A 26,929-nucleotide genomic window follows, 5' to 3' on the forward strand; every position below is an offset into this window, starting at 1 on the left:
TACAGAGCAAGAGGATATTTATTCCAGACTCATAATCACACATTCCATCAACAGTAGGTCCTCAGACTTTATGAAACATCAGATCAACATTGTTAGCTCTTACAAAGAACAAAATCACCACACAATAAAGAATATTGCCACCAATGACAACCTGTGGCTTCATTTGCTAACCTCAAATCAACCCCACACCTGTATTTGCATTTGCACTCCCAAATTGCTGTAACTGGTTAAACTGGGCCCTGAGGATCGTCCCTGCACTACAGTCCTGGTACATGGTGAAAATGAAGACTTAGAGGTGCTGATATTCTTCAACACTGTTACTGTACCTTTAAACAGAACAAATAGTTTTATGGGGTTTTTAAATTTTTGTTAATCTAACAGAGAATTGAACTACCTTTTGTTTGATGAATGTCTCTCATGTCTCCCAGATTTCACAGGCCATAGAAATTTTCTTCTGAGAAGAATCTGTCTTTACTTTTTGATATTGCTGCTGAACACGCATCAGGGAATATCTGAGTCTTTCCCTCAAGTTCAGAGCAGGATCCCTTGGTGTTTGTGTGAAGGAAGGACTCTGAGCTGAGGTCTCTGCAGCACTTATGGACAGAGAGCCCAGGGCTGCCCCTCGCTCTGGAGGCAGGAGAGCCACGGCCTGGGATTGGGATGAGCTGCTGACAAAGACTGAAGCAAAGCTACTTGGAAGAGCCTCCTACTCTCCTTTCACACTTGTTTGGAACTGTTTTGCAGCCTGTCTTGGAAGAGGAGATGTTGTGCATGTACAGGCTTTACCATTCCAAGGCCTCTGACATAAATGGACATGACACACTGTCATCCAGTATTATGTTGACGAGACATTTTGAACTTGCCACAATTAGTTTGTAAAACACTTCAGTTCATGTTCTAAAAACTAATTTAATGTATTATAATTTCATTCTTTTTTATATAATGTCTAACAGAATCACAGCTGCAAGCATTTTTGATTCCTGTTACTTTTGTTCTTTAATTAAATGACTACTTATTGCAGGAAATGAACATGTTTCCTAAAGCTCTTTTTTTCCCAGGGACAGTTGGGAAGGGAAGAGATTATAATTATTCTGCACCAGACCACTGCACTTCTTCATCAACATGAAGTCTGCAAAAAGAAGATCCCAACTAAGGTTTTTCCATCTCATGGAATAGCAGAACCTGATTGTCATCCTCCACTACCTGAGGCTCTGACCCTCTAAAGAATGACAATTAAGTTCACTGTTATTCTCATTCAAAATGACTAAATTGGACAAGCACAGGTAGAAATGTAACAATGTACTTTGATGTTTGGCAAACAAATGATTTTAATGCTTTCTTGACAGTAAGAAGAAAAAAGTTACTAAGTGCTAATAACAAAGCAGATAGAACTGGCTGAGAAAAATGTAAAGCCAGACATTCTAATAATGCCTGACATGGAGGAGCAGCTGAGAATTTACTCAAATTACTACTAAAAAATAAAACACAGCTGGAAAACACACCTGAGACAAGAACAAAATGGTGAATACACTCCCAAACATTTCTCTGCAAGACTCTTCAGTGCTATAACTTTAGGGAGCCATTCAATGTTAAGAACCTGAGAGAGGCATTCTTGGTCTCGCAGCTTCACTGAGCTGATTCCATGGAGTGTGCCAACAATAAAATCCAGTGTTTCAAATGGATGCCACAGACTACGACTGAGTTGCTGCAGGTGGGGAACAGTCAGCACACAGAGCCAGGTCTGTGCTCAGGGTGGGGAGGGACTCACACACAGTCCTGCTCCTGGAGAAGGGCAGCTCAGAACACAGCAACACTTCACTGTGTGTCACTAAGGCAACGAGAGGGAACTGAGGACTCCTGGCAGAGGTGCTGGCCAGGGTGGGTGACACTGGCTGGCTTTGTTGGAGCTGGCTGTCACTTTGTCTAACATTTTCATGTTTGACCTGTTTGACTGTCATTTGAGGACCTGAATGACCCAACCACCTGATCCAAAGATGTATTTTTTCCTCTTTAGTGCAATTTTTTAACTTGCTGGATTTTCACAGAAATATGCATCATTATAACTAGCTTTTTAACTTACTACTATATTTATCCATCATTTTAATCTGATTATTAATACAATAGTATTAATTCTTAAGAACGATATAATGAGAGTTCAGATGCAATATACATAAAGGCTGAACAGAAAGGAGAGAAAAGTTTCTTCAGCAGAGGCATTTTTAGTGTGAGAACAGCAGATGAGCCACTGTTAACTACAAACTAAACTTGGCTTATAGTCCATGAAAGTAACAATCCATACTTCCATTGCTAATAAATGCTGTATAGAACACATTAAAATGATGTTGGAAAGTAAAATAAAGATAAAAATATTATAAGGGTAACTTAGAGCTGTTTAAATGCCAAACATTGCCTGTGAGCTTTGTCACTGATGCAACTCAACCATGTTGGAGCTGTGCAGGGACAGCTTTGCTCCTTCCCCTGCTCTCTGCTGTCCTTCCAGCACGTCCTTCCAGCACAACCAGCCCAGCCTTTGCTCTGCTCCTGTGGAGACAGAATTCCAGAGCCACACTTGATGCCACTGATCCCCTGATGACACTCTGCTTGCTGCTGGCAAGTCTATGGGGATGTTTGGACGCTGCCTGCACTCCCTGGGCCATGGACTGGGCTTGGGAACCAGGATGGCACCATGGAAGGCAGGTGTGGCTCAGGGAGGCTCTCCTTGTGCAGCTCCTTCCCAATGGAAGAGGCAAACAGGCCTGCAGCGCCCAATTCCTGTCCCTAACTAAAAATAAGGCACTTGTATTATTTTTCCAACGTACCCTCATTGTAAGAGATAATTTGGACCTTCCAGTGCACTTTTAAAAACCTTGTACAATTCAGAGAAAACTCCCGTTTCATGCAGATGAAATTCAATTAGACCAGTGGCAAGTTTACCAGCTCAGGAGGTCCATCTAGTGGAGAACACACTGAGTACAGGCCAAAAAAACCCCCAAACCACACAAACCTGAGGCTCAGAAAGAGGAGCAAGGCATTAGTACACTTACATAGGTGGCATGAGCGGACCCAATTATTTACTGGTAATTTCAGTATAATGATTTCCAGACACAACACAGCCTCATGTTTTTAAAATTCTTACACAAAATATTTGTGCAGCAGCTTTATCTGACTGATGTGCCAATGTATATTATTGATTTGTATAAAAACAGCAGTGACATCATCGTGGGAAAAACCCAAACAGACAATATATATTTTTCTGGACTTGTTTAATACAACTATTTTCAACATAGTTCAAACACGAGTGTTTAGAGTGTTGTTTTCTCTTAGAAACTCCTGCTGAAGTCTAATACCACAAACAAGACTGAGATCAAACCATCCCTAAATAATGACTCGATCCCTAAATAATTTCTGACTCCATTCTGGATCAGACAAAGTGGGTCTTCTGTACATACAGACCCAAAACAAAGATTCAAAGTGAAATTCAATGTGACTCCTCTGGCAGTCATTTAAATAACCTCTGCAGATTGTTAAAGACATATTTAAAAGTACGTGCTAAAATAAAATGACATATTACCTTTTAGCAGGTTCAGTAAAATAATCCCAAATCTCACAGATAAGTGGAGAAGTTTTATCCACAAAGATTTTAATATTATTAAGGAAAATATGGTTTCATTACAACAGTTTCCTTGAGTGTAAAAAAAAAAAAAAAAAGTCAAATTTTCCATTATAAAAGAGTGTTTATATTCACCTTGAAGTTCAGGAAGGAATCTGAAAAATCTCCCCTCAGAATTCAGTCTTTGATCGAAACAGGGTCTGCAATCCTCTGCGAACACTGCACAGCTCCTCTTCTTGCTGTGCAAAAAACATCACACTTGTCACATGCTTTTGAAAAAAGGAAGGTTTAATTTAACATTTTGTACTCCTGGTGCACAGAATATGCTGCTTTTAACAGATCAAACAGGATACTTTTCCACATATCAAGACTCAGAACCAAACCAGTACATTCACATCTACCTGTGGCTTTTATCACCCGGGGAAGGTCTGAAGTGCAACATGCCAGTGATACTTGGATTTAAAATCTTAGGAATTTAGTGTTCAAACAGCAAAAAATAAATAAAAATGAGTGCAAGATGACTTCATTTACCATTTCTTTTAGAAGTTTCTCTTGGATTCCTTTTATGTCTTCTTTCATCAGATGCATCTGCAAAAAAGATCCTGAATGCATCTCCTCTGCTCATAACTGGTGACACATTTTTAAGCAAACAATTACATCCCTAAATGTTTTATAACTAAGAGACAGAGATGCACATGCATCCACTTGCCTGTGGAAAGGGATGTGTGTTTTAAATTTGTTCTTTCTGGGATGAATAACATAAATATTCATAAATAAAATAAACAAAGCCATGGAATCCAGAATAAATCTTGGTTAACTGCACATGTCTCCTAATGGGTGAAATCTTGGCCTAAACCAGTGAATATTGTTAAATTAAGGGCATTTTATGAGAACTAAAACCTGAAATAAGGTATCATCAATACAATGCTAAGGATAAAGTCTTTCTTCAGAAATAAAAGTCAGTACTGGTACCTGTTGGTGCAATTGAAGAATTATTAAAACGAGTGAAACAAAAGCTCCTCATACAAAACAGAAGTTCCTCCTACCTCTGAGGTAAAAATACGTTCTTCATAGTCAACAGAATGGTAGATATTCTTTTCAAATGAAGTTTTAAGAACCTGAATTCTAAAGGAACAAAACACAGTTCAAACAGCTTTGCTAGGTATAAACTTCCCACACAGACCACAAATAGGTCCCATTATTTGTAATCTATTTGTACTTTAAAGTGTGGATAAATATCATCATCATTGCTGGAACAGTCCCTCAGGTATGTGGAGAAATTTAGATGGAGAATCATTACATTTTTCCTGTAATGTAATATTTTAATTTAATTTTCTCATCTCATCTACCATCTCTATTTAATGGAAGAAACTGGACAAGGAATATCAGTTGGCCTGACTTGTACCTCAGATGAACAGCCCACAAACCTCATCCCAGAACTGACAGAGCCCACTAACCTCTGCTGCTCATTTTTCATGTAAGTACTCAAAGTACTTGTCTGTTTTTTCCAAAAGGTCTGGAAAGAAGAAATATTAACAGATGCTGATCAATAGGAACTGGTTTTCCAAGCCAAAACTGACCAATATCTCATATGAACAAAATAACCCACAACTCAGCAGAGCTGCACAGGATTTACACAGGCCCCACAGAAGCTGGAAAACCAGCCCAATAAAGTATTAGTAATAGTTTATCCTAGGAGGAAAAACATACAGGAATTCATAGAGTGAATATATATAGGAAAAACACGTAGCGACCAAGGAATTCTCAGAGCATTGGCCAACCCCAACACCTCAAATTCACTGTTTGACACTTCACCCAACTTGAAGCAAAATGACAAAGGCTTTTAAAATCAAAATTAATCATCTAAAGTTAAAGATGACATGAATAATCTATGGATCCCATAACAATTCCCTTTTCCCCACGATCCAGCCGTTTAAATACAAACCGTGAATTCTTTTTCCATGTTTTTCAGGGACTGAGAATCCTTTTCAAAATTCTCCAGCTCCTCGACGAGAGTAAAATGAAATTTGTCCAGCTGCCTGATCCTACCAAAACAAACCAGGTTCCTTTTAGAAGGTATTCCTTGCATTTGAAGGATGGTTTGAAGTCCATCTGTCATTACTGACCTGCACTCGTGGAGTTGGTAACTCATTGTTGTCAAATGCTGATGGGCAGCTTTTAATGTTTGTTTATTAAAATGATCCATTTTCCGGGAGCGGTTCTGTGAGGGTGGTTGAACATTACATTCAGATTATTTTCACTTTAGGGAAAAAACTGTAATATGTTTAGTACTCTAATTGCTTAATATTACATTTTTTAAAATGGTCCCCCTGTCCTTTGGGGAAAAGCTTTCTCTTAGTGACATGTAAATACACTTGGGGTTATTATGATTTTGATGAAATTCTGCCTAATATAAGTAAAGGTGCGTTATTTGGAAAATATACCCCTTCAAAATAGAGAAAGTACACATGGAATAAAAGTAAAACAGACGTGGCAGAGAAGGTCATTGGAGAGTTTAGTACATAAAGGAATTGAAAGAGGCTTAAAAGGAAACGTGAATTCTGTCATCTCCTGACATTCTGTGCACTTGGCTTAAAGGGACATGAAAACCTAACTGTGGTGGAAGCCAAGCTATCCCCCACATGCACATGTACCCCCAGCTGACACTGCACAGGAAGGGGCTTGCCTCAATTTTCTTGGTAAATTCTTTTTGGAGCTTCTGACATATGCTGAGAGTTGAACACCCAGGTTCCCAGAATTGCCCATCCAAAGCAGAGAGCTCATTGAGGGATCGAGTGGAGATGCTCTCAGACACTGCAGAGGTACAAAAGGATAATGTCAAATTCAGGAGGAAAAAGCACCTACCCAGAGTGAGCACAGGGCCTAGGGCAGCTTCTGTTATATATCAACTCATTTCACCAGTGAGATGGCTGAAACCACTTTCTATTTTCATATAAATTTTCTGTCTTTTTATATGGCTACAATCTCTAAATACTCAGCATTTTTATTTCTTTTCTTTGATATGTACAATGCTTTTCCTGGGATATTACATTTCCTTGTTAAAGCTTTGTCACCTTATTCTAAACTCTTGCACAACTGTATTCAACTGTCACTCCATGACCAACCTCTGTAAGCAGCAGCATCATTTGTTTTAAATAACTTTTTGGGCTTTAAACTGATTCTTCTCCTTCCTGTGTTTTCCTCCTCTTTGCTGCTCTGTGCCTCCTCAGAGCTGCTCTCTGTGTCACTGTGGTATCTTCGTTTCAGGAATGGCTGCACAGTTGGTCCTTTAATCAACATGAGCACAAGGCTTAATTTTAGGTTTATTTAAAACAACGAGATGGGAGGATAAAGAGGATTTTATTCACCTGTCGGATCCAAACTCTAGGATTATGTGTCTTGGCTTTAAGATATGAGAATGATATAAAACACCAAGAAGATTTCTATGGAACACAGAACTCTGACTAATCAGCAAGTCTGGCATCATTTCCTGACAATACCATTATCCCCAGTTTTTTTCCCCAGTATGACTGGGAATGCTTCTAACTGTTTCTTTGGAGTACAACTAATTCTTCACTGGAGCTGCATTTTGGAGCCTAATTTTCAGCTTTGTTTGGGGATAATTAAATGAGAGAAAATTAGAAAAGGGCTAAAAAGAGAATATTACTGAAAATATATAAAATATAACAATTTGGTCATATTTTTATGCCAAATAAAATATTTTTCTTAACCTTTATTGAGACATACAGAAAGTATTTTGCTTTAATTAAATGTTTGTACCTGACTCATTTACAGGGTCATAAGGTTCTTCAGTTGAAGACTGTGCTTTACTCCCACTGGAAGCAGACAGTGGAGATGGTGGTTCACAACCCTAAAGAAAAGCCACTGATTTATTAGCTTCCAAATTATATTATTTTTAGAAGTCTCCATCAAAAATGCACATTTATGTGGTGAAAAATCATATATTTTCTTTGAAAGTCACTCCCTGTCATTTTTTTAAATATGAATTATAACTGATCTCGTTGGGATACAATTCTTTCATATGATAAACAATAAATTGTATCCATATGATAAATCATACAAATATGATATTTATCTCAAATATTAAAAAAATAACTACCAGAATTTTCCAAGCAGGCCCCAAGTAGACATTATATAGTGCTTAATATTGAGAGAGATGCATTGCCCTTAAAGCTTCCACAGTAAAGGAGGTGAAATGGATAAGCTGGAGCTCATTTCTGCAGAGCAAAGAATGCATTAACTTACCTCTTTACTTTTAGTGAGAGCTTTAGTGGCATCTTGTAGTTTTCCTTTAACAGAAAGTGTGTCTGAAAAGCAAAATTGGAAACTTGTATCTTCATTATTATTCCTTGTCTCTGACACAGCTCCCTTTGCATGTTTTCCACTGTCAGGTTTATATGTCGTTAAGCTGAGCTACACAGGAACCAAAAACAATCATTATTGAGGGATGTCCCTTAAAAATCACCAGCTGGAAAGCAGATCAAACAGACAAAAAGCAAAGAATTTAGTACCATACCTCTTCTTTGCTTTTGGTGGCAGCTTTAGTGGTATCTTTTGGTTTTCCTTTAACAGGAATTGTGTCCGAAAAGCAACGCTGGAAACTTGACCCTTCGTTACTGTTACAGGTTTCCAATCCAGCTCCCTTGGAATTTTTCCCACTGACAGTTTTATATGTTGTTAGGCTGAGCTACACATTAAGAAAAAAAAAAAACCAAAACCATTATTGAAGGGAGATGTAGAGAAGTACAAAATAGTTGGCAGCTGAATGGAACAACTTCAGTTAAAAGGACTGAGAGAGATGTTACCATTCTTACCAAAGATGCTTCTGTCAACACTGGGGAGAAACTTTTCTTTCCAAATGTTGACTTTGTAGCTATTGCCTCAGGGGACTGATTGGCACACATACTGTGAATATTCTTATTTTGGGGACAGAAATCATTGGGAGTGATTCCTTTCTTGGAATTTAACATCTCCCTGTTTTCTGGTGATGACTCCCGAAGACCAAGAGATCTTTCACTGGAAGTGTGCTCTGGAGTGACATTTCCTTCTGAGAGTCCTTCAGCACCTAGAAAACAATTCCTTTACTGTCAGCATGAGGAATGGAAGTTAAAAAAGGCAAGCCAAAGGCCCAAACTGCTCACTGTTCCAGCTCTAGGTGTCTCCAAGTCTCAGATGTGTGCAATTTTACTTCAAGTGCTGGCACAGGACTTGCCACACTTCCCTCTTGGCACTCTCCCACTGTTTCAGCAGTTACCAGATTCATTCCAACACTTACACATTGCTTTTCTAGGTTATGCTGGTGACAAATAACTGCACCAACCTATAAAAGTGTCAGTGGCACATTAATACACTTCCTTAAGTTATGTGGAACACCCTGAGTTGGGGGATTTCTCTTATGTTAAAAGCATGAAATAAATGTAAAATTGTACTGCTGTGCTAATCTTCAATTAACCTCCAACTTTTGACTCTGTATTGCTGGAAATTCCAAGTCCAAATACCTACATCTCATTGTCTCCAGAGATGCAGGACTCTCAGCTGAAGGCACCTCCATTTCCTTCTGTTCTGCAGGATTCTTGGATTTCTCAGGTGGTTTCTGCACACAGTTCTCTCCTCTCTTTGGCTCCACAGATAAAACCTGGGGTGCTTTTTGCTGCTTATAATCCTTGATTGCCCCATTCAGAGGTTTCTATTCCAATACAAATGTTACAGAAACATTTTTGCAAACATGAGGAAGTGTACACAAAAGGAGACAAAGAGCATGTTATCTCTATGATCAAACAGAAGGAAAATTATTAGCAGGACTTAAATCCATAAGGATATCAGGTGTTCTAATATCAATAAACATTGAATTTGTTCAACTGGACACACAAATTTCTATTAATTTCAACTTGCACTTAAAATTCAGGAGTACCAAGCACACAAACAGAGCGGAGTTAATTTTGAAAAATATGGCAGAAGTGGATTTTTAATAGTGCAGTGCAACTGTATACCTGCAGTTTTGACTTCTCCTCCTTGGAGGTGCATGGTGGAATTTGCCCTTCACTCTCTGACTCAGAACTGGAAGGCTCTTTGTAATTTTTTGCTGCTGCTGCTCTTCGAGGCAGTTTCTTTCTGGAGGTTTGTTCTGTCATTTCAGCAGTTCTTGAGTTCTGTTTTTTACATTTGTTTACCTTTGGAGGAATAAAACCACCTTCACTTTATTAAGAATGATCAATAAATCAACATACAAGAAAAAAAGGCAGATACTGGATTTCAAGTAATTAAACCAAGTTGTTTCAAAACAGCTAAAAAAGTTTAACTTTACCACAGCTCAGAGAGTTTAACCATTAGTCTACTAACAAAAGCATCAATGTATAATAGTCATTCTAACTCACAGTATTATGCCTGAAATACCAACTAAATACTACATAAAAAGAAAATAGTAACTGAAAAGCATACACAGTATTTAACAAATTATTTGGAAATAAGCATGAAGAAATGTCACATATTTACGAAAAGTTACTTTAAAAAAGTTTCTGTGGGTAGTGAAGAGATTTTGAATACACAATACAATTCCAGGTGCAAACTTACATCTACCTTTTTCTTCTTTGCATTTTTGCCTTTAGGTTTCTCCATGTGGAAAGCAGCTTCAGGGGATTCATCTGGTGTTACAACATAGCCTGAAAAATCAACATAATGCTCAAATGTTTGCCATTAGGTTTAGCTGTAAATAACAGAAGCACTTTCATGCCCACAAACTTACTGACTCAGTAACTGCTTTCAGCCCATTATTTTAAAAAGCCTTTTTTTTTTTTAATTGACAACAACTTCCACCTGTCCCATCCTCCAACCCTTTTCCACATTAAAATACAGACTTTATGTAAATCAACCTTTATAAATGATTAGAACTGATTTGAAAATTCCTTGGAAACAAGACAACAGAAACATCTGGTATCTGCAACAGAGCACATGACATGCTGTGCAGGCAGTACCTAAGGACAAACTTCATGCAGCACTCTTCAGAAACATGAAAAAAGTTTCTTACTTTTGTCTGTGCTTATTGGTTTCCCTAATTTTTTATTTCTACTGTAATTGACTATCTGGGGTTTAGGTTTCCTCTTGGATTCCTGTAGCCAACTAATCTCTGTCTTGCTGTCATCCCCTCTGTTCTCTGTGTCTGAGTCACTGAAGAGGTGCTTCTTGTCTTGATTGTTTCTAGCCTACAAAACCCAAAAAAGTTCTCAAGTTATTGATTTATTTTTATGTACATTCTGCTTCCCTAACTGGTATTTAAAGGCAGGCAGACAAGCTATACTGAGCCACAAAAATCTGAACCTTACTTTTTTTGTTCCTTTCAGTTCAGTGCTGGATTTACTGACGACTGCATTCCTTAAGCAGAAAAATAAAAACCACCTTTAACAACACATTCAAAAATATTTGCTGTAAAACTTTCTGCTATTCAGGTGATATGTGGATTAAGGATTCAAACAAATGCACTTACTTTTGTTTTCACATTATTTTGGAAAGACCTGTTCACCTCAAAGCCTAAAGGATGGGCTTATTTCCCAAGGATCAGTGAGAGCACAGAGTAACAACAGAGCCCTGGGCAGGCTGAACATGAACAAAAAAACACCCCCTCTAATCAGGAGTTTCTATCCCTGAGGAGAACTGTTCTCCCCATGGAACACATTCCCTGGAATTCTGTAACAGGATGCTGGAGAGTGCAGACAGTACTATTGATAATCAGCAGACCAGGATGCAACAGAACATCCTACCCTTTTTTGGTTGTCTCTGTATGAACACTCAGTTCAGTAACATGCAATTCTTGGACCTAAAAATAGAAATAAATAAGGAACAAACCAAGGTTTTCATTTGTTATACAATCTGAACAAAAATTCAACAGCTAAAGGCTCCTTTTCCTCAGTTATTACACTCAGTAATTAATGGTCATTAATTTCTATCTTAGAATTCATTTAACAGAGCTGATAGTTAAAACCAGCTGGAACTGAGTGAAGCTTTCAGTGTCTCAAACCAATCCCCCCACTTGCTTCACCACCTTCCCCAATTCAGAAGGCTCCTCTGAGCTTAAGAAGCAAAACTATCTTTTGTTGTCTTCTGTTTTTATCATCATTAGATTCTCTTTTTACTCAAACATCTGGACAAAGATGTTTTTTAAATGGGGATTGGAAGAATGGCAATAACATTTTTTGGATAATAGAATATAGAATATTTTAAAATAATGATACCCCCATGCAAACTGTTTAATTCTTAATTCAGGAAAAACTTCATAACAGCTCGAAGTGGCCAGAACCTTAGGACAGTTATACATTTACACATTATATATTTGAGAGTGCTGGAGGTATTTACATGGCAAACTTCTTTCCCCACTTAGTTCACTGATATAATCTGAATGTTCAGATCTTAACTATCCTTTCAGCAAAGAAAATTTGACTGATTTCCTTTATATTCTAATCATAAAATACAGGATTCAGTTATGTTCTTACTCCAAGCTTTATTGTAGGCTCATCAAACCCACTGAGTTTAAAGTTGTAGACATCATCCCTGCAAACAGACACAGAGAGCAATTTTGTGGCTGAATTAATGAACATTTCACAGAGTCAGGTATGGGCAGTCAGAAATTGTGCTTGAAAACGTTCCAGCTACTTACATGATATGACCAGCAGTTATATTAAGAAAAGAAGTGGTTTTCAGGATTCTGTCCTGAACTTCTTCCTATACAGAAATGAAAAGTTGGCTCACATGGCAAATTTGGACTATGCATTCAGAAACCCTGTCATCTCAAAAAGCAAGTTCATCATGAAGATAATCATGTTGATTAGCAACAAAGGGGAGGACCTACATCTTTATCTTTCAAGGATATCAACAAAACCTCAGAATTTTTTTGCCCCCCCAACATTATGTGTCCTGGCTCTATCTACTTTAAGGATTCCATATTCTCAATTATGATATTATTTTTATTCTAAATATTTAGCATTGACATGTACAAAAGGCAGAGATTAAATATATAATATGCCAACAGAAATTAATTTGGGTTTCACTAGATGACAGTTGCCAGTGAAAACTACTCTTCCACATGGGTATTTTAAATTTATGCAGTCAATACAAAATTAACATCTACAGATACTTAACATTCACTGGTGTTTGTGAAATGTCCCTTCACACCTACTGATTCCCACCATATTTGTACACACAGCTGCTATGAAAAGCAATTCTAACAAAAGCAATAATATGTTACCTTGGAGTTCCAGGATTTATTTAAATATGTCCTAAAAACAAGCACACATTTTGTTAAATGCTAATTGGAATACATGCATCACAATACTGCCTATGTAAGTAAAAGCCTTATCAAACCCAGCAAACCTATTTGTGTGTTTAAATACATCAATTAAAAGATTCAAAGGATTAAAAGAGCTCAGCCCCTTTCACTCATGTCACCCATCATCCATCACAGACAAAGCCCCAGGGAATCAGCCCAGCAGGGGACAGTTCCCATCCTACCTGTTCAAACCCAAGGAGTCTCTTGCTTTGCTCTTCTCATCACTCTTGTCTTTGTACCTGTCACTGATTTTACTGATCAGTGATTTGGCTGCCTCTGAGATTTCTTTAGACTTTGGTTTCTATAAAAACAGTTGAAGACTTAACTTTGAACCCATCCAACAGAAGAACAAAGCTGCAAACAGAACTTCAGGTTCCTAAAAAAACCCCCTAAACTGCATTAAATGTCTTCTAGATGCAGTAAATCACATTTCCTTGCAAACCATTTCCCCTTGCATTGCCCAAAGAGTGAGCAAGGAAACATGAGGTTAGCTTTTAAATAATGTGGGTTTGGGAACTGTAACATTCAAAAGTGAGCAAGGAAGCGCATGAGAAGCACAAATCGGTGGTTATTTAAGAATAATTTTGACAAAGAAATTCAGAGTAAACTAATCCTAAACATGTCACTGAAAAAAGCAAAAAGTGAAGGTGATATTATTTCTTCCTTTGGTATTTGTGGGAAATCAATTAAAAGTAAGTTTGTGACTAAATGACAGTAAAACCACAAATTCTGGAACACTGAAAATTTGACAATTCTCTTAATTGCAAGTCAAAGAAAGGAAGGTAAGAAATTCTCACAGGCTTTGATGGTTTTGAATTTGCAGGTTCTTTTCTGAGGAGAATTTCGGGTTCCTCTTTTGCAAGCTCAGAATGCAAAGACGTGTCGGCCACTCTGGCTGAAAGAAAGGTTTTAAACCATGTTTCAGCAGTAGTTTCAACATTTTTCCCTTCTGTCCTTAACAGTTTCTGTTCCAAATGACTAACACTCTGACTGCCCACTTGGTATGGTCTCTATTTCATTTTCTCGCTTCTCTTATCTTTATTCAATTTGTTTATCTGGAGAGGTACTTCAAAGAGTGAATAAATAAATGCTTCTTGTTTCACAGCTCTTTCAACTAAGAATAGAAAGGAAAACAGGACAGAAAAGCCCAGCTGCAAGGTGACAGTTAATCTGATCTATTTGGAAGAGTAACAGTTAACCATGTGTGAACATAACCTGGATGGGATGGACGTGCCACTGATGGATTTGGCTTCTGCTTGTCCCCAGTGGTCCCACTCTTCTCAGGAAGAGGGGATGTTCTTTTTTTCCATGTTTCAGTTCTATCAAAAGAACTCTCCATAAGTCCAGGCAGCCTAAAGACAACACCACCTTACTGTCAGTGAATTGCAGAAAGTGACTTTTAACTATAATAAACATGGGGCATAAAATGGGAAAATAATGGAATCTTACACATATCAAAGCATTTTACATTGGCAGTATTTTATGTTGGCAACATAATTTCAGTTCTGGTAATACTTGAAAATACTCCCTTCAAAGTGAGTGACAACACTGAATTCTTTTCTAATACTTACAAAGGTTTGTTGCTTTTCCCAACTGGCTGAGAATCAGGAACGATATCAAACACTTCATCTGTATGAGACATTAACTTGGTGTCAATTATTATGGCAAAAGGAATGGACAAAATTCAAATGATATTAAAAGTAAGGATTATCAATGCTTGTAAAATTACTTGCCTAAAGTTTGCTCTTCTGTGGCCTCTTGTATAAATTTTAAAACTTCTTCAGCACATTTTTGCTACAGTGGAATAACACCCAAGAGGAAATATTAGCATAGGACCACAAGCAGTATAACCTCATAAACCTGTAGTTTACCTAAGAAAACATGAAATTCCTTTTTGTTTTAGTTCATGGAAGTGCTGCTCCAGTACCTTCTCATGTGCTTTTGCCTCATTTCTGGTATTTAACCTCCTGATCTGTTCTGTTTCAAAGAATTCATCATCCAGTGTCAATCTTTGCCATCTCTAAAAAGCACAGTAACACTGACAATTACAGTCCATAAAAGACAAAGAAGTAAAATTCTCCTAGAAATGGACACTTGAAATACTCTAAACAAAACATTCTATAACTTAAAGCCTTCCTCTAAAGCATGGCTGTATCCAAAAATGCTTCAGAATCCCATAGGCTGGGGCTTGACCTGAATCTGACCAAGACAGACATTTAGAACCAGAAATAAAATCGAAGTGTTACTTTGTAGTCATTGTTCGATTGGAACAGAACCAAAAATAAAAACATACTTACACTGCAGTTCAGTGACACCTCTACAGTTTTCTGCGATAGCAGTGAATGCCTGATCAAAAATGCACCAAAACCAATGCTATAAATGCCAAAACCTGAGGCCATTCACATTTCACAGCTGCAGCTGAATGTATTCTATGTTTTATGAGTATTTCAATCCTGCAGAATCCATGTGAGATTCTGTGCATGCCCCTTTCTCCTGTTACACACAAAGGAAGAACTGAGGGTCTAGTAAAAGCAAGTTAATTCTGGAGTTCAAACTGATGAGTGAATGCAAATTTTGGCTAATTAGGAGTTCATTCTGACTTTGGACATATTAAACCTGAAACCCAGAGGACAAGAAAACATTATGCAGTAAAGCAAAACACAGTATTTTCTACAAGACAGTTGCTGATTCTAGCTCTTTAAAATATGAATTAGGAACAAATTAGAATAGAAATTAATGTTATTGTAAGTAAAAGACTTAGCTACAGATGACATGCATACTCCAGTAGAGTCCTGATAGGAAATCTTTGTTCTGGTCTCATTTGTTGCACTGCTGTCAGACCTCTTAGTGGAGCTCGTCATTTCCAGAGGCAATTTAAATCTCCCTTTAAAAGGAGTGGCTGGAACAAAGCAGAGACATGTTGGAATTCCCCCACTGCTTTCATTACAATTACTGGGCTGTCTGGGACATCAGTAGGAAGAGTTTTTGCCCATGATCATAACAAAAGTTGGTTAGGATTGATAACAACCCATTATGGCCCTTTAATGTTTCTCTTGATTTCAACTCCTTTACGTGGAGATTAAGAGCCCACAGACTGTGGGTGTCTGGAGGCAAAAGCAAAGCTTTTACAGGCTGGCTCCAGTAGAAAATAGTTGGTCACTCTTTCAAGATTTCCCAGTCAGATATTTTTGCTGAACAGCTGCCTGAGAGCTGCAGGACAAATGGCAGGTTCCCAGTTAGAGGGAACCCCTGTGCAGCCACTGTCCCATGGCACGTCTCTGGACCAGGACCAAGTGGTCTCGTTCAAAAATTTCGAGTTTAAAAATTGCAAGTTTAAAGCATCTGCTCAGGAAATTTTACAAAGTCTCCTTTTCATTTCCAGCTCTGCCAGGGAGCACAGTCCATGCTTGAGTTTCAAAGACAACTTATAGCACATTTTTACCCCGGAGGCACTTGCAAACTCACATGTGCTAACAAAGGTCAGCGGACTCCTTGTGGAAGTTCTTGTAGTTCCAGGAACAATCACAGAGGCTTCAGACATTTTCCTTGTCCGAGAGGGAGTGATCTGGAGGAACAGAAAGAACTTGACCATGAGACACTGATTTGAGCAGCACAAGAATTTAGAAAAGCTTTTTCCAAGAGCCTCTTGACACTTTCCATTCCTGGAATGGCAGCTGCTGTTGCTGCAGACATCAATGTCGTGGGATTTTTAGGCAGTGCCCTTTTTGAAGAAGGTTCCCCGAAACACCTGAATGGTATAATGCTTAAACTGAACATTTGCAAACTGAGGCCACTGATTGGTGTTCTCTAAATTAATTCAATGAATTATGGGCAAATCCTGTCCCTTGTTCACAAAGAGGTCTCCTGGAGACTCTGCAAAGGTGTCACTAAAGCTACAAACCAAACAGGAACAGGTTTGCTAAAGCCCTGCTGCCAAGGTACACCCTGTTACACCAGGAAGACACTGGTCCATTATTCCCCCTTTCCCAGTATTCTCCAGAGGCCATCCTTGACTTCTGCAAACCAGGAGATCTGAGCACATCTTGAAAACATTTCTCTTTAGAGCACAATGGCCTAAAGAACATTGACAATTCCTTTTTACTTTTGTCACATTTATTAAGAGTTCCAAAGTAGCAATGAGAAAGTTTTTTGCAAAAGGATTTTTACAGTTATGTCAAGTCCCAGTCAAACCCTAAATTAACTACATTTCAAATGTCAAATAAAAAGAGGTTTACGTTATTAAATGTTATAAATATTTAAATTGACTTGTATTTCTTCTGTACTGTTTTTGTTTTCACAACCCTACTCACCTTGGAGGAATCCCCTCTGCATTTTTCTTGACTGTTATTTTTATTCTGAGTCCTCAAACTTTCAGGAAGTTGCTGAGTTTTCTTCTTACTGACCTTCTCCTCCCGTTCAGATTTTTCTTTCAAACCTGGTGACAACTGGCTTTCTGGTACCATAACCTATATAATATTTTCATTTTATTTAATTGCATACAATATTTGGGGTTTTATGTTTTATATTTACACAAACACACAGAGCAACTTCTTTACCTTAAATAACACACTCCTCATTTGGATAAACTTCAGAGGTTACAGACTTTTAGTTTGAAAAGCCTCCACCCTAATTGCTATTTTCTCTAACAAGGATGGGTTATTGAGTCACAATTCACATAAAAGAATATATTTGTCTGATTTATTCTTTGATTGGGATAATAATATCCCCCCAAAAATACAACATATACACACCAGCCATCACTTGCTGGCTTTAGACTTATCTATACTTCGAGATATTTTCAAAGTCCTTGTTTCTACCATGACAGATTCTAAATTAGCAAATAATCAGCCTAAATATACAAAACCATGAAATAAAATACCTGTGATCCACTTTCATCAAAGAGGACATGTACAGCTGTTTTGGCAACTGATGCAGTTTGCTTCTTACTCCCCTCCTACAAAGGGAGGAACCACCCACGTCAAAACAGACACTTTGCTCTTTGGTTAAACAGGGAACAGAAAATATTCAAGTGAAAGATCATAAGTGTCTAAAATCAGATTACAGAGGCAAAGAGATGCTACAAAGCAGTTCCATTCCTCAGGAATTCCTCAGTCAGACCTCAGGACAAAGTAGTTGTTAGAAGGAGGAAAGTGTGGCTTGCTAACACTTTTTTAAGTGCATTAAGCACATTTATTTTGAATTAATTAAAAACTATTTGAAAAGGTGTTTCAATCTTACCTTACATTTATTAAATCCATAAATCTTTCTGGTTACGTCTTTGATTTCCAAGATGGAATTAAAATACAAAGAAAATTTCTCTCCTTCCAGATTACCCACATTCATTGGGCTTTTGAGATCTATTGTCAATAATTTCTTTGAGTCTTTTTCTGGACAAAAACAAAATTTGAAAAGTTCCTTTATTACAATTTAACAACATCTCATATAATGTTTGTAAACACATGACACTTATTCTTCAGTACAGCTACTAAGATGTATATTTTAATTCACTCTACAATAAATTTTATTAGTGAAACAACTCAAGATTCTATCTTTCAGGAATAATTATTCTTTACATTATTCCATAGAATTTTCTTTGAGGGTTATTTACCATAGCTGCAGACCAATTATAGGTATTTACTATTCTAATTAGTTTAAAAGGAATATTAGTTCCTGTCATTGTCTTTTGCTTTATTTTGTACTGAAATAACTAGAAGACATTATTTTTACATTATTCTCATAAAATCACACCTGCATCTCCAAAATGCAAATGTGACTGCAATGCAATTTTATCCCAGATAAAACCAGTTCCTATATTATTTTAAGTGAGACTTTTGCTTTGCTGAGAATTGAGCCAGTAATTCAGGATTAATTGCTTTGAAAATCCAAGTTAGCATGTACCAAAAGGTCCCATTTTTGAGTGCAAATACCTTCAAGGCTGTACATGTTCACCTCTTCTTCTGGTATGATCACTGTTTCCCACTGCTGACCCTTATATGAAAAACACATTTTTCAAGATAGAAAATTCTGATATTACAACTAAACAAAATGCAGTGATCAGAAAGTCATTCAGTGAGGACAAATTTTCAGCTTTTTAAATCTCTGTTAGGAAGAGTGACACAGAACAAATGCTTCACCACTGCATATGTTAAACTATTTCCAAACAGCATTAGAAAAACCATTACTTTGCAATTCTTTGATCTAAATATGTACAGCAAATCTGGATTTTTCCCCCCCTCCACACTGGAATAAGTTCAACATGTTGATGTGGGGAAACAAATCTGATACACTTGAAAGAATCTGGATCTACTGCCTCAGTCTGAGAGACAAAAATCACTTACTGCATCATCTGCTGCCACATAGAAAGAGATACTTTTGCTACCAACATTGAAATCAATCCAGAATTCCTCCAGATTTTCATCCAGTGGGAACTGGAGCTAAAAGAAAAAGATAAAATAATAAGAGCAGAGAGCACTGATTTACACCAGCTTACAAGCTTTGTGTTGGTCTCACAAGCTTTCAGTACATGCCTATCTGAATCCTTCTGAAAAAAAATAATTTTCTTACCTTATCCCTATTTTTTATTAACTAGAAGGCAGAGAAACTTACCTCATATTTATCAAGAGCTGCTGCTAAACATGGATATGTAAAAACCCTGTAAGAAAAGGATATTTTTTTCAAGTATTCTACAATGCTGTAAAGAAACTTTGCATATGTGAACATAGCAAATGGGCTGTGTTTTCACAAACTTTAGAGACTAAGAGATCCCAGCAATCAAAAATCACTTTTTCCCCAAGGAGGTAACATGAAATTTAATCACAACATCCAAAGCAAAGGAAGAAACTTTATTAGCTCTAAAAAAAAAATCAGTTTTACCTTCTTTTGTCTCCAAGCATGCCATTCACCTGGTTAAGAAACTTCCTGCAATCCTATAAAACACAGAAATTTCTTAAAGAATTGTAAAATGGATGTTTACCCCCCCTGGGAATATTTTTCATATGACTTACTGTTTCAAATTCAGAATCTTTAATTCCTTTAAAGGCATTGGACACAAACTCCATGGAAAACCACTGGGAGGCCAGTTCTGCTCTTTGCTTCTCTGAGATCATTCTGCACAAAGCTTCTGTGATGGCCACTTGCATGTCATAGTCTGCAGGAAAAGGAGATTTAAAGACACTCCTGAGGTGAAAAAATATTATGAGGAAAGTGGTATAAGCAGCGCTGAACCTTTCATATTCTAAATCATATTATATCCAAATGTGTAACCCCCAAAGGATAACTGGATAAAGAAGCACAGGAATAATGATGGCCAAACAACTTATTTTTCCAGAGGAAATTTCAACCAAACCTTGCAGGACTGTCAGAGCCCCCACACGGGGTGTACAAGACGTTTTCAGCTTTCCCCTGTCTGACCTGGGAAACTGTTGGCTACCAAAAGGATCCTTAGAGAAGTTCCAGTACTCAAAGCTTGACTTCCTCATCATCTTTTGCTATTTTAAAACTTAGTTTCTAGAGAAGAACTGAAACCTTCAGTGAGTTACCCACGCCCTGAACACACTGAAACATTCCAGCCTGCAGATTGTTTTCAGGCAGTATTTGTACTTTTCAGATGGCTCAATCACCACATTCTGCAGCTTCTGAATGTCTTCTCTGGTTTTTTAATGGCTCTGCATCTGATTTTTAGGAACCCTAATACTAAATTAAGTCCCATGCTCACCTCCAGCATCCAAAATTCTCCTCCCCATTTCGCTCCTGCCAAACAAAGTAACGTTTCATCAGAAGATGAGAGCAACACAGAGCACAGAAAGCTTTAATTACAAATTTTCAAAGTATGAGACAAAACTCTGATTCCATCAGCCTGTAAGACTTAAAAAGGGGTAAGTCTGCTGTGCTAAGGATGTGGGAGGACTACTGGGGAAAATCACCTTATATGTACAATTTTTATTCTATTTGTTTTCTGAAGTGCTGCAAACCAATTTCCCAGTGTGAACCAGCCTGTCTGTCCAGTCACTGATTCACTGGGCTTTACACACACATTCTTATAAGAAAGAGGTTAATTGTTTTAGGAACACTGGGATGAGAAAAAGCCTGACTCAGAGTGGAAAAGAGGAAAATTCATGGAGAATAACCCATGACAATACAACTCCATAGCAAATGCAACTTAAATTAAACAGGGACCAATCTGCACAAACTATAAACAGGCTTAGTAAAAACTGCCCTCCCAGCTCTGCAAATGATGTAATGATATAAAAATTATACTGAAGATTATTTACATGACAAGTAACATCTCCTTTGTAGAAAATAACTTTTTCTTGGCCTCTCGGGGTATGTTGTCGAGCATTAAATTCAGTTTTCTTACTACCTAAGAAGAGTGGAAAAAAGGGAGTAAAAGGAAAAATAAAGTAAGTTTGTTATTCTTATTTTGGGCCACTGTAATATATTTGAGAACACTGAAGAAAGCAAAATGCAAAATGCTTAAATAACCATGAGTTCTATCTGACATTAAAGGGTATTTATCTTAATATAACTACCTCAATTTCAGTAAATCACATTAGTTTTAATGTGAACATTAGTTCTTAAAGGGTTATGTTTCTTATTTGCAGGTTTAAATATAGAAAAAAAAATCTTTCTAAGCTGGAGTTCTGTCTGCAGTTGATTGCTGAGCTAAAATGTCCCTTGAATTAGCATTAAGAAGCCTTTCCTTTGGGGATGCAGCCTTGACAGAAGACTTTTTTGTCACTTTCTCTTTAGATGGAAAAACCCCCCCCAGTTCTGTTTTTGTAGCATCTGTACAGTTAAATAACTGTCTTCACAAAGTCTGTTAACACAGTGACCAGAAAACTGGTGCTTAGAAAGAAGAATGTTTACCTCCTGCTGAACATAAATACTGATTCTTACATCAGTGATGAGGGAACATGTTCTCAGAACGAAGTTTTCCAGTATTTGCATTTTACCTAACAAACAGGAAAAGAATAAATTAAAGAGTTGAAAAGAATAAATTAGAAAGTTGCCCCTTCATAAACATTTGGGACAAGATTCATTTTCATGTGGAAATAAAATACTGTATGTCTTTCTTTCCATACAGGATTACTGATATTTGAGGATGAGTATCTCAAGCATCATGGTTGAATGTAAGATAGAATATTCAATTTATAGTAAATATGGTTCTTTGTGAGGTTTCTGTTGCTGTGCATCACTGCACAACCTCCCTGAGCATGAGAACATGAATTTTAAAATATTCTTGGGCAATCCTCTAACTCAGCTCTCTGAGATACAATTCAGGTGCTGGAATTTGTCTTCCCAGAGACAAGGGAATAAATCTTTCACTTTGATCACGACACCATAAGGGCCTGGAGTGACTTTCCACGCTGGAAGGGTGTGATATTCCTGATGCCAAGGTCAGCACAGAAGGATCACTGTGCTGTGCTGAGCTGTGACAGCAGCTTAGAAACAGCTTTTTTCAGGAAAAACTCGGTGCAGTTGCCATGTCTGAGAGCATCCTGCTTTTTTATTACTGACATCAGCAAGTTACAAGGGGACCTGTCAGCAGAGAAACCTCAAACTGAACAATCCAGGTTAGGGCTGACATTTCCCCTGTGAAATGTGGTCCTCTGGGCACAGTTTATCAGTTGAAACATTTCCATCTGGTGGTATATTTGTATTAGATCAAGAAACTGGTACCACCCTCGTTGCACATGTTCTCCTCATAAACACTTGCCCAAAGCTGCCTCCATGAGTACAAATGACTTTGACACTGATAAAGTGTCCTGAAAGAGACATTTTAAACCCTCATACGTAGTTTTTTAAGCTCACCTTCAGGTCTGCTCTCACACACAGCCTGTAGTGAGAAACAAAACAAGACATCATTTTGATACAGCAAATATTACAGCAGAAAAATCAGGCAAAAGGTACCTGAAGGAAGTAATCAAAAAGAATTTAGGGCTTTGAAATTATTTCATCCTTAACAAAGAATATAAGAAATGATTTCTGCTACCAAGTGTGGTTTCCCAAAATTGTATTTCAGTTAAATTTACTGAAACTGTTTCACCAAGGACAAAAATTCTTATGAAAAGAAGCAACTCACAGATCTGATAAACTTGGAGCCCTGGATTAGCAAACCAATAACTTATGTAATCAAAATTTCATCAAGATGAAATTTTTTTGTTCATTGAACACTTAATGTTGTGCATTTTTTAAACTTCATTTCATGATGCCAACCATGAACAGAAAACAAGTATAAATACAGCACTGTTTATCCCCAAAGGCTTATAATCTATTTCAAAAATCACTATAACATGAACTTTAGAGAGATATTAAATTGAAACACACTTGAAAGTTCTTTTGTTGCTAAACTAGTAACAATTATCATGACAAATTTTATTATCAATATATTTTTACCAGTAACACATTGAAGAAATCTTCAGCCAGACTTGTAAGCATTTCATTCCTTTCATTTCCTCTGAGGACCAAAATTCCTTTTAACTTTTCAAACCAATTGACCATGTAAAGGAAAAATAAAAGTGAAACTATTTTAATAACCTGGAAAAGGACAATAGTTTGTGTTATACTTCAGGAAAACTATGCCAAGATTAAAACAACAACAGCACTACCAGTCTGCTGAGCATATGTCAGCCTCAGACTGAAATTCTGCACTCAGACTAAAGCAAAATGGAGATTTCAAGGGCTTTGCAACACAAAAACTGGAGATCTACTTTGACATCTGCCATCACAGACAGAAGAGATGAAAATGCAAATGGCTGAGTGTTGTTTGTAGGTGTGAATATAAGCACAAAGTTATCACCACCCTGGTTTATTATTATTAAAGCAGCTGAGAAGGCAATCGAGTAGCACTGACACTGCCATGAATTCTCTTCAGGGAAACCCCTGGTGAAAGCAGAAGAAAGTGGGTGGTATCTGTTGTTCTGTATAGTTACTGAGTTGCAAATGATTAATGCATCCAACCTGCAGGTTGGAATAACACAAAATAATCACAATAGCACTAAAATCTGTCGAAAGAGCAGGTCCGAAATCGCTGCTGTGAGAATTCACCAAAAAAAGAATCTTCAAATGGCACCAGGAAATTCTAATTTCCAACTCCAAAGCAGTCCAGCAAACTCATATAAAAATATGTAATGTTGTTGTAATTGCTGGAAGCATGTCTAAATTAATTCTATATTGCATAACTTGCAAAACCCTCAGTGTGATAGAGCAGCATCTTTGTAAGGGGTCACTTGACAAAGCACATTCAAATGTGATGTTTGTTGCAAAGTTATGGGAAATTCTTAATTCTTAAACAACCAAGGACCAAATCAAACACTGAGCAGTTCAGCACTGGAGCATCACTTATGCACTTGGTTAATTTTTATGTATTTCTTGAGAAGTTCATATATGTTTTCTGGTTTTACTTATCCTTCCAACAAGCCCGTATTTCATCAGTGCTGGCAGCCCATCCTCTCCTGCTATGCTGATTTTTTCCCCACATTTCTGGATAACATTTAGTAAAGTAGAAACGCTTTTCACTTCTTGTTTGTCAAGTTCCTGAAATCGAAATTACAACAGAAGCTTTAATGCACAGTTCCAGAAGAACTAGATAATTAAGCAGATGCCTTTTTTGTTCTCGAAAGCCACCTCAGTTGCAGCTTGAAGGAGAGATTTCATTCTTAAACTTTATTTCAGGCTTTCAAATCAACTGCTGGTATAAACCAAGGAAACTGAATATTTCAGACTGTTACAATGCCAGTGCAGATGATTGGGATGCAATGGTTACATTACCCGACACAGAAGCTTGTCTAACTTGTTCACAAACTGTTTGCTGCCTTTGTAAGAGACATTTTCAGAGTTTTCTGTGGCCAGAAATTTCTCTAGTAACTGGGAATCTTTTTTTCTTGTAGCTTCATCAATTAACTTTTCCAACTGCCAACAATAAAACAAAGCAGCTGTGTTACTGTGTGCTGAGCACTGATACAGATTTAACAGGATTTCCTGCAGGTTTTCTGCATTCACCTGCTCCATTCGAAGCAAAAATCCTGAATCACAAAATAATTAGACGTGAAACCTAAAGAACAGAACATCATATCTAATACATTAATCATGCAAATACTTGTACACTGGGATTTTAATTATTTCCCAGTTGACTTTTTTTATTTCTCAACTGGCTTTTCTTTCCTCCTATTACAACTAAATTCCTGCATAAGTTTTCATTGTCTTAATGGCCCTTCCTCAGTGCATTTAACATTTTACTTTACCAAGTAACTTCAACTATTTTGCCCCCCTATTCTTTCTAAATCAATTATACCCAGGTGTCAGCAATTTGATCTTAAGTATCACCTCATTGATTCATCTATGTCAAATGCATATGATTTATTTTTATCAATAACAATCTCCAGTTCCTCTTGCTTTCCACCCACCTATTTCACACTAATCTATGGCAAAAGAAATCTTCTTCCTACCCCATTGCACTGCCACGCTGCAGATTTCATTGCAATTGAGTACCTGAAGGAGTGCTTTAAGTCAGTAATTAAAACAATCAATACTCATGTTCTGGTCCATCAGCACATACCTGCATCTCACTCCTGGCTGTCATTTTTGCAATTCAGCAGCTCAGCTGTGTAACAATGAAAACAATCATCACTTAGGCTTCAAACAGGTTTCACAAACACATCAGTAATGCATTACAAAATACATTGCAAATTCCAAAATTTGTCACTAGGGTAAATGCTGTATAAATGCTATTTAAGAATTTAAACTAATTTGGGATATAACAGCAGAACTCCATAAGGGCCTTGCTATAAAATGCCAGATTAAATAATTTAACAAAAATATGGTAAATGACACAGCAAAAAAGCCTTCTGAATTACACACACAGTGTTGGGCCCCAAGGTGACCGTCACCAGCAAAAGGTCTCAGTAAGTTTTATGAAAAGAAGTGTCTAAGTATTCAACAGCAGGCAGAGTATTTTCTGTAACATGTAAAAAAACCAACAAACTTGTTCATGCTTTGTACGAATTAATCTACACCAACCAACAGGTGGACAGTCAACAATGGGCAGTTTTAGTCTCCCCACCCCAGAAATTGTACAGAAAAAGCAAAGAGAAACAGTGACTAAAGACAGGGAATGACTTCTGTAGAGCAGCAGCTGCGAGCACAGGCTAACCTTTTATGTACTGCTAAGCAACACAGAAACAACACATACAGGGAGATTTTAAATTACTTTTTCCAACAAAAGATAAAACACGAGCCTCCGCTGAGGCCTGTGCTGGCACCTCAGAGCTCTCGGGTCTTCGGGCGGGTCAGACAAGGCAGAGGATGAAACAGAACCCTCTTCTCCACAGAGAAGACCTCGACCCCCCAAAGACGCGTATCCGCTGGAATATCCCTCAGGAGGCTGGAATGTCCCTCAGGAGCACCGGCACTGCGAGCGCACAGCCCAACCATCCTCACCCCGAGCCCCGCTCCCCTCACCCCGGGCCCCCCCTCACAGCCCGCGCGCCACGAGCGCCCCTCCCGCCGGCCAATCGCTGCCGGCGCCGCCGGCCGCCAGCCAATCATCGCCCGGCAGCGCGGCGCGCGGGCCAATGGCGCGGGGCGGGGGGCGGGCTCTGCGCACCCTCAGCGCGGGTGACGGGAGCGCCCTCAGAGCCCCGACCGCTCCCTCTGCGTTACAAATTGGCTTTTAGAGCATTGATTTCGGCGCCCAGATGGGAGTTAGTGGGCGTCAGTTTGCTCAACCAGTATGTCATTCATGTGCTTAATTCAAAACGTTTTCGCTGCCATAAAGTGCCCGAGTAGGTACAAACACACCCTCAGGTGCGCGTTTACCTGCTGTGGGTAAAGGGCGTTCACTGACGCTTGTGGTCTTTATTATTCAGAAGGAACTGGATAATATGCTTTAATGGAATCCAGCAGTGCACTGCATAATGTGCTTAAATGGAATCCAGCAGGGCACTGCATAATGTGCTTAAATGGAATCCAACAGTGCCGAGGTG

At 38.0% G+C, this 26,929-nt stretch overlaps 2 protein-coding genes across 11 annotated transcripts in view; one reads left to right on the forward strand and one right to left on the reverse strand.

Annotated features, from left to right (window-relative positions):
• Positions 1-1,029, forward strand: part of PHACTR3 (phosphatase and actin regulator 3) — a 99,823-nt gene extending 98,794 nt beyond the window's left edge. For both annotated transcript variants that reach the window (XM_032704775.1, XM_032704776.1), the window contains exon 13: positions 429-1,029. In XM_032704775.1, the coding sequence (XP_032560666.1) occupies positions 429-444 (16 nt within the window). In that variant the 3' untranslated portion in view covers positions 445-1,029. The remainder of the gene's footprint in view (positions 1-428) is intronic.
• SYCP2 (synaptonemal complex protein 2) lies at positions 1-26,416 on the reverse strand. 9 transcript variants are annotated; one of them, XM_032704766.1, is made up of 47 exons: positions 26,207-26,416; positions 25,504-25,548; positions 24,717-24,857; positions 24,354-24,482; positions 23,343-23,447; positions 22,758-22,782; positions 21,813-21,898; positions 21,218-21,306; positions 20,662-20,696; positions 19,952-20,094; positions 19,821-19,873; positions 19,554-19,599; positions 19,286-19,381; positions 18,875-18,935; positions 18,186-18,334; positions 17,827-17,901; positions 17,258-17,413; positions 16,413-16,512; positions 15,728-15,846; positions 14,875-14,967; positions 14,681-14,741; positions 14,519-14,576; positions 14,163-14,299; positions 13,745-13,842; positions 13,130-13,248; positions 12,867-12,897; positions 12,279-12,343; positions 12,115-12,172; positions 11,386-11,441; positions 10,951-10,999; positions 10,656-10,830; positions 10,202-10,290; positions 9,622-9,801; positions 9,134-9,317; positions 8,446-8,696; positions 8,148-8,318; positions 7,877-8,044; positions 7,391-7,481; positions 6,736-6,897; positions 6,297-6,424; positions 5,737-5,831; positions 5,556-5,655; positions 5,068-5,126; positions 4,657-4,735; positions 4,142-4,198; positions 3,746-3,845; positions 1-2,541 (listed from the first exon to the last, which is right to left on the reverse strand). In XM_032704766.1, the coding sequence occupies exons 2-47, from the start codon at positions 25,525-25,527 to the stop codon at positions 2,423-2,425; spliced, it is 4,665 nt and encodes a 1,554-aa protein (XP_032560657.1). In that variant the 5' UTR covers positions 25,528-25,548; positions 26,207-26,416; the 3' UTR covers positions 1-2,422. The 9 variants fall into 9 exon arrangements, 8 of the variants coding, with proteins under 8 accessions (XP_032560657.1, XP_032560659.1, XP_032560655.1 ...); XM_032704768.1 differs by having other exon boundaries at positions 10,208-10,290; positions 26,137-26,416; XM_032704764.1 differs by having other exon boundaries at positions 26,137-26,416.
• Positions 26,417-26,929: the final 513 nt, after the last annotated feature.

Source organism: Chiroxiphia lanceolata, chromosome 17, assembly GCF_009829145.1.
Source record: "Chiroxiphia lanceolata isolate bChiLan1 chromosome 17, bChiLan1.pri, whole genome shotgun sequence".
NCBI classification, from domain to species: domain Eukaryota; kingdom Metazoa; phylum Chordata; class Aves; order Passeriformes; family Pipridae; genus Chiroxiphia; species Chiroxiphia lanceolata.